Source organism: Gambusia affinis, linkage group LG03, assembly GCF_019740435.1.
Source record: "Gambusia affinis linkage group LG03, SWU_Gaff_1.0, whole genome shotgun sequence".
Lineage (NCBI taxonomy): Eukaryota > Metazoa > Chordata > Actinopteri > Cyprinodontiformes > Poeciliidae > Gambusia > Gambusia affinis.
Genome location: NC_057870.1, coordinates 14483738 through 14496517, shown reverse-complemented (window position 1 = coordinate 14496517; position 12780 = coordinate 14483738). Strand labels below are relative to the sequence as shown.

The 12780-nt window shown below is 41.1% G+C and overlaps 2 protein-coding genes across 3 annotated transcripts in view; one reads left to right on the top strand and one right to left on the bottom strand.

The window, feature by feature from the left end:
- LOC122827866 (probable E3 ubiquitin-protein ligase HECTD4) overlaps positions 1 to 5760 on the top strand; it is a 38223-nt gene extending 32463 nt beyond the window's left edge. For both annotated transcript variants that reach the window (XM_044110949.1, XM_044110948.1), the window contains exons 68-76: positions 80 to 226; positions 457 to 576; positions 676 to 831; positions 971 to 1074; positions 1592 to 1813; positions 1933 to 2099; positions 2184 to 2379; positions 2685 to 2907; positions 3888 to 5760. In XM_044110949.1, the coding sequence (XP_043966884.1) occupies positions 80 to 226; positions 457 to 576; positions 676 to 831; positions 971 to 1074; positions 1592 to 1813; positions 1933 to 2099; positions 2184 to 2379; positions 2685 to 2907; positions 3888 to 4024 (1472 nt within the window). In that variant the 3' untranslated portion in view covers positions 4025 to 5760. The remainder of the gene's footprint in view (positions 1 to 79; positions 227 to 456; positions 577 to 675; positions 832 to 970; positions 1075 to 1591; positions 1814 to 1932; positions 2100 to 2183; positions 2380 to 2684; positions 2908 to 3887) is intronic.
- Positions 5761 to 7213: 1453 nt separating this feature from the next.
- LOC122827865 (L-serine dehydratase/L-threonine deaminase-like) lies at positions 7214 to 11356 on the bottom strand. Its single transcript, XM_044110946.1, has 8 exons — positions 11311 to 11356; positions 11024 to 11180; positions 10840 to 10879; positions 10322 to 10461; positions 9925 to 10016; positions 8710 to 8937; positions 8514 to 8638; positions 7214 to 7591 (listed from the first exon to the last, which is right to left on the bottom strand). The coding sequence occupies exons 2-8, from the start codon at positions 11174 to 11176 to the stop codon at positions 7398 to 7400; spliced, it is 972 nt and encodes a 323-aa protein (XP_043966881.1). The 5' UTR covers positions 11177 to 11180; positions 11311 to 11356; the 3' UTR covers positions 7214 to 7397.
- Between the last annotated feature and the right edge of the window lie 1424 nt (positions 11357 to 12780).

Below are 12780 nucleotides of genomic sequence, written 5' to 3'. Positions count from 1 at the left end.
ATAATTTCTAAAACATTCCTATCTGCCTCACATTTGTGTTTTGTCACTCAGCTTTATCTTTGTGATTTGGTGTTTACAGATGTTCCTGTGGAGAGCTTGCGCCTGCGCTTTGCTTTGCTGCAGTCCCTCAACAACACGCTGGAGAGTTTCTTTCTGCCACTAGTGGAGCTGAGACAGACGCACACATATCAGAACAGCATTGCGGCGCTGCTGTGTGAAGCAAAAGGTGAGCATCAACTCGGAAACAAATCTAGCAAGAATAAAGGCATTGGTACGAGATGCTGTGGTGTGATATTTGAAGCTTGCTGAGCAAATAATGATGTACACGCTCTATGCAAATAAACTGTTTTAAGTTGAGGCCGTCTGATGTTAGAAAGTATTGCAAGCTGAAACTTTAAATTTCTAGTTTTAGTGCTTGAAAAATGTAATCTTTGTACCTCTATCTGTTTCTGATAGGCCTAGTCTTCTACGACACCAAGATCACTGTTATGAACAGAGTATTAAATGCTACAGTACAACGTACAGCTGACCATGCTGCTCCAGAGATTACCCTGGACCCTCTAGAGATTGTTGGAGGTAGACTTTCCTCCCCCTTATTTTTCTTCACTTTTCGTCACAGGACAGTGTGCTTAACTTTCTGGATATTGTAACGCTTCTCTCCCCCGCCCCCTACAGGTGAAATTAGATCATCAGAAAACACCTACTTCTGCCAGGCAGCACGCCAGCTCTCCTGTGTGCCGTCGTCTCAGCTCTGTGTGAAGCTGGCCAGCGGAGGAGATCCAACGTACGCCTTCAACATCCGCTTCACTGGAGAGGAAGTTCATGGCACAAGTTAGTGCTTCCCTCGTCACGCCCTTTTTTTTTTTTTTTTTTTTTTTCATGCCCCGCTTTTTATTTATCGCTGTTATGTTGTTTTTTTGTTGTTGTTTTTTTAAATACCTAACTGCTATTGTGATGACTGTCTATGCAGGCGGCTCCTTCAGGCATTTTCTGTGGCAAGTGTGTAAGGAGTTACAGAGCTCAGCACTTTCCCTGCTTCTTCCCTGTCCCAGTGCTGCAGCCAACCGGAACAAGGTATCATATCATTCCACATTACATTCATCTTCCCATCGAGGCATACTGTAGCTTTATTCAGTTCAGGATTTACAGTGCTTTGTGAATGTTTTTATGCCGCCTTTGACCTGTTGCAACCACAATTTGTGTTTTATTTCGATCTTGCACTATAGAGAAATGCAGAGTAGTGTGTAATTGGCAAGAGGAATCAAAATGAGTAAAAGTGTCTTTCTCCAGATGTGGAAAGCTGGTAGAGGCAATTTAAAAGAAAGTGCTTTGGAAAGTGGTTCTGTTGACTCATTTTTTTTGAAGCCACTGTGTTAGTCACCTAAATTTCCAATAAAATGAGCTGAAATTTGCAGCTCTTTGGGACAAAATGTGTGAAAGTTAAAGGGCATGAACACGAGGCACCGCATCTGTTGATCTAGTATCAACATTGTCTCAGTTTTATGTCAAACTTATTGTGAAGAATTTCATAAGAAAGATGATGTCGTCGTGTAAATATTCCCAATCTTTCTTTGTTTTGTTTTTATCTCAGGGGAAATATATCCTGACTCCCTGCCCTATCAGCTATGCAGAAGAGCAGTTGTTGCACTTTTTGGGTCAGCTCCTCGGCATAGCCATCCGCGCGGACGTCCCCCTTCCTCTGGACCTGCTGGGATCGTTTTGGAAAGGCCTCGTTGGCGAGCCTCTCGATCCAGAGCAGGACTTGCAGGAAGCTGATGTGCTCACCTACAACTATGTCAAGAAATTTGCTAATGTGAGGAGTGCAGTAGGAGCGATTTCAGTCACACACAATTTGATATCCAGCTCATGCTTGCAGGGATTTTGATTGTCGTCTTTTTTTTTTCTTTTCTTTTCTTTTCTTCCTCTCTTCAGGTGACTGATGAGAGCGAGCTGGAGGCCCTGTGTGCTGAGATCTCCTCGCAGCACCACTCAGGAGAAAGCCCCGAGTCGCCCAGCCGGCCCTGCTGCACTTTCACTTACTTCACGATGACGGGTGAAGAGGTGGAGCTTTGTCAAGGAGGACGCAGCCTCACCGTCAGGTACAGAGCAGTTCCCGAAGGTTTTACCGTAGTTCACAGCCAAAGCACATCTGAGTGAGTTTCTGTTCTGTTTGCCCCGCTAAGCTGGGAGAACAAGGATGTGTATGCACGGGCGGTCAGGAGCCTCCGCCTGAGGGAGCTGGAGAATGTGGAGTGTATGACAGCAGTGCGGGCAGGACTGGGATCCATCATTCCTATGCAGCTGCTGACCATGCTCAGCCCTCTGGAGATTGAACTGCGCACATGTGGCTTGCCTTACATTAACCTGGAGTTCCTTAAGGTGGTGCATATATATATATATATATATATATATGTATATATATATATATAAAAAATCCTAATCTATAAATCGAACAATGTTGATACTAGATCAAAACTCTGCGAGTATATACACATATATGTGTGTGTGTGTGATAGAAAACACTGATATTTTTTCAATCACATTACAAAGTGTGTGTGAGCATTTTCCAGCTTTAAAGTCTATGAAAGCGGTGGTTTAATGGCTTCCGTCTATCCTTGCTGTGTTGTGTTTCTCAACTTTTGCCTTAGTGAATCGTCCCATTTTTTTTTTGTGTGTTTCTTTAGGCTCACACCATGTACCAAGTCGGTCTGATGGAGACCGACCAGCACATCGAGTTCTTCTGGACCGCCCTGGAGATGTTCACTCAGGAAGAGCTCTGCAAGTTCATCAAGTTTGCCTGCAACCAGGAGCGCATCCCGTTTACTTGCCCGTGCAAAGACGGCGGACCCGACACAGCCCATGTTCCCCCGTACCCCATGAAAATCGCTCCTCCTGATGGCGCTGCAGGTAACGGCCGACATGCTCCCTGCAGGGCCCTGACTGAGCAAGCAGTCAGGGCCCTGCAGCTCTTGGACTGTATCAGTGTTGTTGCTGCAGAAACTGCTGATAATGTTGAGAAAACTGTTCATCTTGTCATGGACTTGTATATGATTTATATAATGAAGGAACACTGAGCATCTCTTTTTCTCCTTGTTGTGTTTCACTTAAAGGGATACAGGTTCGAGTTTATCAAATCATTTTTATGATTCCTGATACATAAGATTGCTTCATCTTTTGAGCTTTTATCACTGTGACAGTTTGATTACGGTGCCATGCAATATCACTTATATTCCATGAACTTTTCCATGTTTCTTCACTTTACAACCTTAAACTTTTATGTATTTTATGCGATACTCTCACCCATTTTACCTTGTCTTACCCATTTTTTTTTCTTTTAAAAATATCTTTAAACAGACTTTGGTCTCTTTCAAAACATAAATATCCATTAGCTCAGACAGGCTTCTCTATTCCAAGCATAACGCTGCTACTATCGTGTTTAACCATGAGGATTGGATTCAGGATTCTCTAGTATTCATTTTCCACCTTGTAGGCCAAAAGTTAAAAACAAATTGGTCTTATCTGATCAGTGGACCTGTTACACATGTTGTGAAAGTAGGTCCACTCCTACATCTTTTCAAGACGTTCCACTTTGTGTGGGTTTATATATATATATATATATATATATATATATATGTAATTGTTATAGTTGAAAAGTGACAAAATCTACAATCTTTAATAATGTCCTTGTTGTATTTAAGTGAAATACTTAAATCACTTAGAAAAAATCTATAAATCGAACAGATTTATAAATTGTAAATCTAACAGGTGAAAGATTTACGAATAATTTTTCAAGGCGGTGTAAAGTAACTCCTGTTACACAAAAACTTCTTCTTTCATCTTCACTATACATAAACAAAAAACCCCCCATATTTGTGTTTCCTCTCCAGGTCAGCCAGACTCGCGCTACATTCGAGTGGAAACATGCATGTTCATGGTGAAACTGCCACAGTACACGTCTTTGGATGTGATGCTGGAGAAGCTGCGCTACGCCATCCACTACCGCGAAGATCCTCTGAGTGGCTGAGGAGACCCGAGAAGCCGACATTCCCGAGCAAGTAGTACCGACATCTCACCACCACCTTAATGCCCCTCCTGGATCTTCCTCTGAGACCGACCGCAGGCCGACACTCACCGCTTCGCCAACGAGCAGCAAAGCTAAACACTTGCATCTCGAAAGGAAACCGACATATTGTTTTCCACGCCATTTGCCTAAATTCTGCGTTTTGTTTCATTCAGGGAGGATGATTTTAATCAGCGGTGATGGCTGCAAATAAGTCTGATTTATTTTTTGTTGCACTGAGATTGGGGAGGGCATTGAAGTGAAACAGCTGTGAAAGAGTTTTGTTCCTGTCTTCATTTCATTTCCCTTTTCTTTCTTTTTTTATTTTTTTTTTTTTTTTTTGAGCCAGGTATGTAACTTTAACAAAAATCTTTCAGCTACCTTCAGAACAGCACTTTACAGTTGCAAATCCTTTAGCTGAGCGTTCAGAAAGTGGTTTCTATGGGAGTTGATGAAGCCCTAAAGGCTACAGTGAAAAGTCTCCAGTCACAGCTCAGTGCTGCCTCCCCTTCGTGGGGGTGATTCTCTGACCCTCACCTTTTGCTGTAGGAGCCTCTGTTGTGTGACAAGAACCAAAAGGGTTTTCAGTGACATGATTACCATCAATTGGAATCTGCTGAGTTTTCATTATGTCATCTACTGTAGGAGCTGGTGTGAAGAAGTGCTGTACAGGGCTTTACATAGTTTTACTGCCTGTTTTAACAATACGACCTGCTAATGGATAAACTCATTTATGCCTATGTAACGGAGAACCTTTAGTAAAGAGTCTGAAGAGAGAGTTTTTCAGTCGTGTAAAAAGTCATGTTAATCTAGTAGTCATATCCACTCTACACACGTACACTGGAGGGGTTGGCAGTACGTAATCTTCAGTTTTGCCCTTTATTTATTTATTTTTCATGATTGGGGGTGAGGGGTTTCTTTTTATTTCATCCATAACCAAATGTTTTGCTGTGTTTAATAAAAAAACAAAAAACTAAAAGAAAGAAAAATTTAATAATAATCTAGAAAAATGTAAATAGGACTGAGGTAATGTTTGCTGGCAGTTTTTACTCGCTTCTTCTCTTCACCTTCTGATTTCATTTTGAGTTTGCACTACTCTTCCGAGAAAAGAATCTGAAAAACGAGCAAACTAGACGACGTCTGTCTGAGTTTCCAGTTTGTTGTGTTGCTGCTTTCTATGAATTTTGGCAATGCCAGTAATCTTTGTCACCATTGTCTTGTAACTCGGATGGTTGAATTTCTTCTACACATGGTGAAACGCGTTCCCTAGTGGGAGTGAAATCGCCATTTTACGTGGAGAAAACCACAGGACTGACTGCTGGTGCAGTGAAACTGCTACTTTTTTTTTGTTTGTTTGTTTGTTTTTTGCAAGATTTTGGATTTTGGTTGGGCTCATTTAAAGGGTGACGTGCCGCTGCTAACAGGGTTGCTCTCTCTCTCTCTTTCTCTCTGACTTCTCCTCTGGAGGGGTAACAATAGGTTACAAAAAGGACATATCCGTACAAAGAATTGTTTCGATGAAATGTGTGCTGTACATTTACTTGATATTTATTACAATTATTTATGGTTGCATTAACTTTTACTGTCTTACCTCTGCACATGAGAAACGTAACATATCTAAAATGGACTATACAGATGTAAAGAATCAAATGGCATTTGAGATTTCTGTGTCATAATAAAGAAATGTCTTCATGTACAAACAGTGTTTCCGATGTTTTGTTTTTGTATATTTAACCCCAGACAGATACAAATTGGGCAATTATTGTTAATCATAGCTGATCCGTATTGGGGTTAATTTTATGTCCTTAACATATGACCCAATGACGCACTCTGGTTGCATCACTGCTGACTGTAAACCGCACACTTTTACAGAGCGGTGAGTGCAGGGCCAGGCTGGATCCGACTGGATCCCCATGCGTGTCGCTTACGTCTTTTATCAGCCCAATTGTCCTGGTTCCACCTTTCGTCACGTTACAGTTGCAAAGGTCAGTGTATTTTATTGGGATTTCATCCAACAGGTCAGCACAAAGTAGAGCATAAATCTGAAGTGGAAGAAAGGCCAAAAGTGAATTTTTAGTGTGTGTGTGTTTGTATTCAGACCCCTGTGAGCCGATACACTGCAGAACCACCGTCCACTGCACTTACAGCTGCAACTCGTTGATGTATGTCTGAACAATTTCTTCTTGCAAAATAGCTCAAACTCATTCAGATTCAACTGAAATTGTCTCTGAAAATCAATTTTCAAGTCTTGCCACATATATTTAGTTGGTTCAATGTCTAGAGTTTGACTAGGCCGTTCCCACACATAAATACGCTTTGCTCCAAACCATTCCATCGTGGTTTTGTGTGTATGTTTAGGGTGATTGTCGCTAGAAGGTCAATGTCCACATCATTAAATACATTTTCCTCCAAGAATGCCTCGTATTCAGCTTCATTAATTCAACCGCCAGTAACTCATATTGTCATGTAAAAATGTAAACTGTGATTGAAAATTCATTTCTTTATTGATAAATGTTCGCGTATTGAGGTTTGATTTTAATTTTAAAAGATTTCTGGAAAACTGAATTATTTATACTGCAAAAAGTAACCCTATTTTATTAAGTAACAGCAGTGACACATATTTTTGTAACTATCAGTCTTTTTTCCAGACGACAGAGTGACTCATAATGCAGTTTTCTTCCTGAAGGTCCCAGACAACTTTTTCAATCTTAGTTCGTGTTTACATTCAATTTACAAGACAGAGGCAGTGATGGTGTTCTAAAGATTATGCACCTGATCAGATACCCCTCTGTGTGATTTTTAGCTATTTTAGGTGTCCAAGTTTAGTCGTCACCAAAAGTCTGTATTTATGCTTCACGTGTTCTACTTGAAGCTTATGGTATAAGGCAGCAAACTGGGCAGTGTTTCACAAGTCTGTCACATTCAAGAACAAGAGGGCAGAGAAATGATAAGAAGACAAAGAAATATGATTTATTAATGTGAGTACAACTGAAAAAATCGAATAACACACAAGCAATATTACAAGCAAGGATACAAAACGTATTCAAACCCAATGTGTCAGTTTTCTTTATCTTATATTCATGTCCATTAAAACTGATGTTTGTCTTTATATATATATATATATATATATATATATATATGTTTGTATATATATATATTCTCACTATCCCACCTCATTTCAGTAAGTGTCAGTGCCCCTGAGAGTTTCAGTCTGGAATGATTTGATCTATGGGTTACATGAATAACAGCGTTTAGGGACTGAACTGGCGAAAGGAGAGAAAGAGAGAGAGAGAGACCGAAACAGAAATGTCAGGAAAACCCAGGGCAGTCAGTGACACTAGATCATGCCGAGCTGCTTCTTCAGCCTCTGAAGCTGCTCCATGCTGATGTTGTTACCGCCGCACACAACCACCACCACTGGGCCCAGGTGCTGTGCCAGCTTGCCCTCGACTTGCAGCCTTTTGATAATGTCACTGTACACAGCTGCCAGAGCGGCACCACAGGCAGGCTCCACCAAGATCCTTTCATCATCTGCAAAGAGAGAAAAAAAATAAAAATAGATCAATTTCATGACTGGTTTCTGAACGTAAAGCCAGTATTTTACATGCACTGTACAAAAAGACACTTAACCGTTCTACGTCCCTGTCTGACCCTACTAGCTGTATCAAGAATAGCTTGAATTCAGAAGTGAGCATAAATTTCTTTAGTATTTTGCATGACTGGGGTCAGATGTTTTGTAGTCACTGACAATTCGGACGACTCCTTGTTACCCAGGTATTAACTTCCTCCATGATGTCGATTCCATATTTTATCAAGTTGTTCTTTCCTGTCTGAGTTTTGGAAAACACACCAGTCCCCCACCCCAGCAAAGCTCTCCTACAACATGATACTCCTGTACTTCATTCTTGGGATGTGGTTCTCTGGCTTGCAAATTTCTACGGGGGAATTTTTCTGCCATAATCCAAGAGCGGACATGTTCAGTCTGAGAATGGGATTTCAAATCTTTCTTCTCAAAACTCGTAACGCTTTTACTCAAAATCTCTCCCTCTCTCTCACACAGAAGTGGGAAACGTCTTTAAGGAGAGACTGATAATGGCAGAAAAAATCCCTTTTACATATCCCATCCAAATATAATGATGGTGAAAATGACCAAACACTTTAATTTCATTACACCACAGGACCTGTTTTCAAAGAAAAAGTAAATTCTTTGTCTCTAAATGCGTTTGCAAACTTTCATCTGGCTTTTTATGCTTTTGGAGTGATGGCTTCTTCCTCCCTGAGTGGCCTTTTAGCATCTTCACCAGCTTTTTTTCTCTTTTTTTTTTACCTTTGATTCACACATATTGTTACAAAACACCTTTGTTTTCTGAACGGTACAATGAGTGGACAAAAGAAAACCTTAAATGTCTTTATGTTTTCCCATCTCTTCTGCCCAGATGCAGGTTTCACTCACCCAGAAAGTGTTCAACAGCTCTCACAGCCTCCTGGTCAGTGACCACTTCTGAGAAAACCGTGTGTTCCTCCACTAGTCTCATTGTCTGAGATGACACCCTCACCAGGCCCAGTGTGGTTGCAACACTGTGGGCGCCAAAACACTAAATCAGTTGCGTCAGGGGGAGGAAAAAGGACGTCTGAACCAAGTGCAGTACCTTGTGATGGCAGGTAAAGTGACAAGCTCCCCAGCATTCATTGCTGCATTCAGGCTGTGTGCTCCCACGGTTTCCATGGCTACGATTGGCACGTCAGCCCAGTCGGCGCGGCGAAGTCCCTCTACCACTCCGTTCAGCAGGCCGCCGCCTCCCACCGACAGCACTATGGCTCCAGGCTTCTCCTTCAGATCGCGCTCCAGCTCCTTCACCAAAGATGTGTGTCCTTCCCTTCACAAAGCGAAGCTGCGATTTACACTAATGTAGACAATCTGTGGACAGTGCAGCCGGATTTACGCAATGCAACTAGCTGCTCTAGTGTCCAATGGTGTGCTGTTTTCACGTATATGTGGCTGCGTTTGACACCTCGGCGTCGACATTCTAACTCTTGTCAACAACCGGTTAATGTTAACGGTGTGATATCTGAAATGTCCCCCCCACCCACCTCCCAATCATCCACTGCAGCTGTTCATGTTCCGTTTGAGAGTATATGATGAGACAAGCATTGCTGTTAGTGATGAACATGATTTGTACCAGCAGTGCCTTGCAAACGTATTCAAACCCCTTGAGTTCTTTGTCACATTTGGAAACACTGAAACCTCAAACTGCATTTTATTGGGACTTTTTGAGGGAGAGAAACACAAAATAAGTCAAAGAGAAATGATACATGGCCTCAAAATTATTTTACAGATTAAAAATCTAAAAAAGTATGTAAAAGTATGGCTTGTGTTTGTGTTCAGACTCACTAGGCAAGTAGAAATCTCTTGCACTACAAGTCTTTTAGGGTATGTCTAACAGTTTTGCACATTAATGGGTATTTACCTTTAATTATTTATTTTTTTATTTTTTGCAATGTAGCATAGGCCCAATCAGGTTGGATGGAGTTCCTACAGACTAGCATCTTTCAGATCTTGCCATAAATTCTCATTTGGATTAAGCATGATTCCACCACCTCCATGCTTCACTGTGAGCTTTATGTGTTCAGGACAACTTCGACATACAAATCACCTTCTTTTTGTTTTTTTGTTTTTTTATTTGTGAAAATAAAAAAAATAAAAAAAACTATGTGTCTTTTTTCCTTTCACTTTAAATATATGCCCTGCTTTGTGCTGGTATCTTGCATCGAATCCCAATAAATGCACTGCAAATTTTAGCTTTGGCTTTAGTTTTGAAGGTATTAATACTTTTGCTCTGCTCAAAGAGCTGATTCTGTCTCACCATATGAGCGGGTCGTCAAAGGGAGAGACGAATATCCAGCCTGGGTTGTTTGCCACAAGCTGCTGACCATAACTAATGCTTTCATTCAGAGCCTGAAAAGGACGAGACACAACTTTGCTTAAAATGACAAAAAGCCTTTCAGGAAAAATTTAATTTTTCATTAACGTTCATAATTTCAACTTGTTTTATCCTCTGCTTTTGTTAGGTGTAATAATCTATCCAGACGTGGTTTTTGAGTAACACTTTTCACTTTCTTCTGATACGATCTGGTTTCCTAAACACTGTTGTGAATAAAATAAAGATTCAATTGGAACTACATTCGATTTCTACACACCGCAAAAAAAAAAACTAAACAAAATCTGATAATATTGACATGATCACAGCTGAGTTAACCAACCTTTCCATGAATGACAACATTTGCCCCCTCGTCCTTCAGCCTCTCCACCGTCTGGTTGGGGGTGACACTTGGAACCACGATGGTTGCAGGAACCCCGAGCTGGCGGGCAGAATAAGCAGCTGCCATGCCAGCGTTTCCTCCTGTTGAGACCCAAATCCTCAAATATTTTTTAGTTATAGTGCAGATATCTTAGTGCACTTGAAGTAAGAAAAAAAACTTAAAGTGCTATTTCTCAGCAAGACATTGGATTATGTAAATAATTCCTTCATATCAATGAAAATATACATTTTCCCTGACAGATTATTTTACTTCAGATATTTTCCCATGTTGCAAGTGAAATAATTTGCCAGTGGAACTAATATTTTCGTTGAATTATTTACTTAGAACAAGCTCCTATTTCTTGCTGAAAAATGACTCGTACGTTAGTTTCGTCTTATTTCCAGCGAATTGAGACGTTTCCACTAAAAACCAGACCCAAAAATACTTGGTAAGATTTTGTGTTTTCGCAATGTACTTACCTGAACAGCAGACAAATCTCTCACAACCTCGCTCTGCCCACTGAAAAAACAAAACAAGAAAACCCCAACTCAGTCAGCACAAGTTCACAAGTCTGTGTTTGTGCTGCCTGAACTGGTCCACACTGGTTACCTTTGCACTAATTTCTTAACATTATATATATATAAACAACAGAAGATTACTTACTGTCTTACAGAGATGACCAATGCCTCTGATCTTAAAGGAGCCTGCAGGTTGGGACGAGTCCAGCTTGAGGTAAACAGAGGTACCAGCCGCCTTAGTGAGAGCACTGCTCTGCCTCACTGGAGTGGTCACGTGAAGAGGCTGCTGGGTCTCCATCTCACTGATTACAGAAATGTTTCATAGGGACAAACATGTGACATTGTTTGCTGTTTAAGTCCACATGGAAACTTGGATCCTTTTGATTCTCCCCCCCATCAGTTGCTCTCTGCTTTGAGAGAGCTTCAACTTACCAGAGCAGGACAGGGAATCAAGCAGGGGGTTGGATGTGACTTATCCTTCAAGCGCTTGTATCTGGGCTTTCTGTATGTACAATGAATATATACCTGCTTTAAGAGGGGGCTTACCGAAGGAGACACACCTCCATCCAATCATCTGAAGGCATTCTGAGAAGAAGACCCCCCCTGCCCCAGTCACTGCCAGGATTGGATGGAGTGAAGATCAATGAGTTTATACCCAATGCATTTTATCCCATTCCTTCGAGCTGCCAAAACCTGTCAATAAATGTATTCACTTAGATTTTCAAGCAGTTTATTTTGTCCTAGCTTTGTTCCCCACCCAAAAGGGACCAAATACAGATCAAATACAAGGACTCCTGCAGGCGGATCTTATTTAAAAATGCTTTAACTCTTGGGTCATTTCCCCACCTTTGAAGGAATACATGACAGTTTTACGGTGAAGCATTTGCATGTTGTCCTCCCTCTAAAGGAATTGTGCTCACAGCTGGCACTGCCAAAAGAGGTGAGACAATTTTAGCAGCTGCCAAAAGCAGGCTCTGGGCCGGACCTGGGTGAGTGGACGGTTCAAACCTGAATGAGCCGGAGTTTAGTCTGATGAGCCGGACACAGGGCTGTAAAATCTGTCTACTTGGCGGGATGAAAATATCTGTCCAAGCTAAAAGCAAATTTGTATTAACCATGATGCAAGCAGTGATGAGATTTACTCAGCTTTTCAGTTCTGTGAAACATGGACTTTTATCTGCCAAGGCCTGTTTTTGTTTTTTATTTTAAAGGAGAAAAATATTTTACCAAATTTGTTTTAACACCTGTATGTGTTACGTAATGAACAACCTGATTAACCTATGCTATTATTTATTATTTATTTGACCTAAGTCAACAGATGTATCACTCTGTGTGTAAGAAAGCAAAATCATTCTATCAGCTGAAAACAAGTCTAAGGCTCGAAAAAAGTAATTATCCTGGACTCTCTTTCTAAACCCTTTCTTGAACGCATTGTAGAGTGAGAAACCTGGTACAGTTAAACACATTAAAGAGAAAAGGTGGATTGGGGTCTCAGAACTGGCCTTATCTAACGATTACCAATCAAGAATTCATCCATCCATCCATCCATCCATTTTCTTACACCCTTCTTCCCTAATGGGGTCGGGAGGGTTGCTGGTGCCTATCTCCAGCTGCGTTCCGGGCGGGAGGCGGGGTACACCCTGGACAGGTCGCCAGTCTGTCGCAGAATCAAGAATTCCTCTGATCAAAAGTATGCTACTTATTCAATATCCTTATTCTTCCTTAAGGTGTGATTTTAACAAACTTTAAGACACATAGCCTGAAAATTCTCCATTTGGATTTGAGAGATGATTTCAGTTAATATGTATTTATGTATGTATGCATTTTCCTATTTTTAAATCGACAGCGACCATGACTGTCAGTCACCAGGTTGGAGGCTTCCTGGCTAAAGATTCTCACACC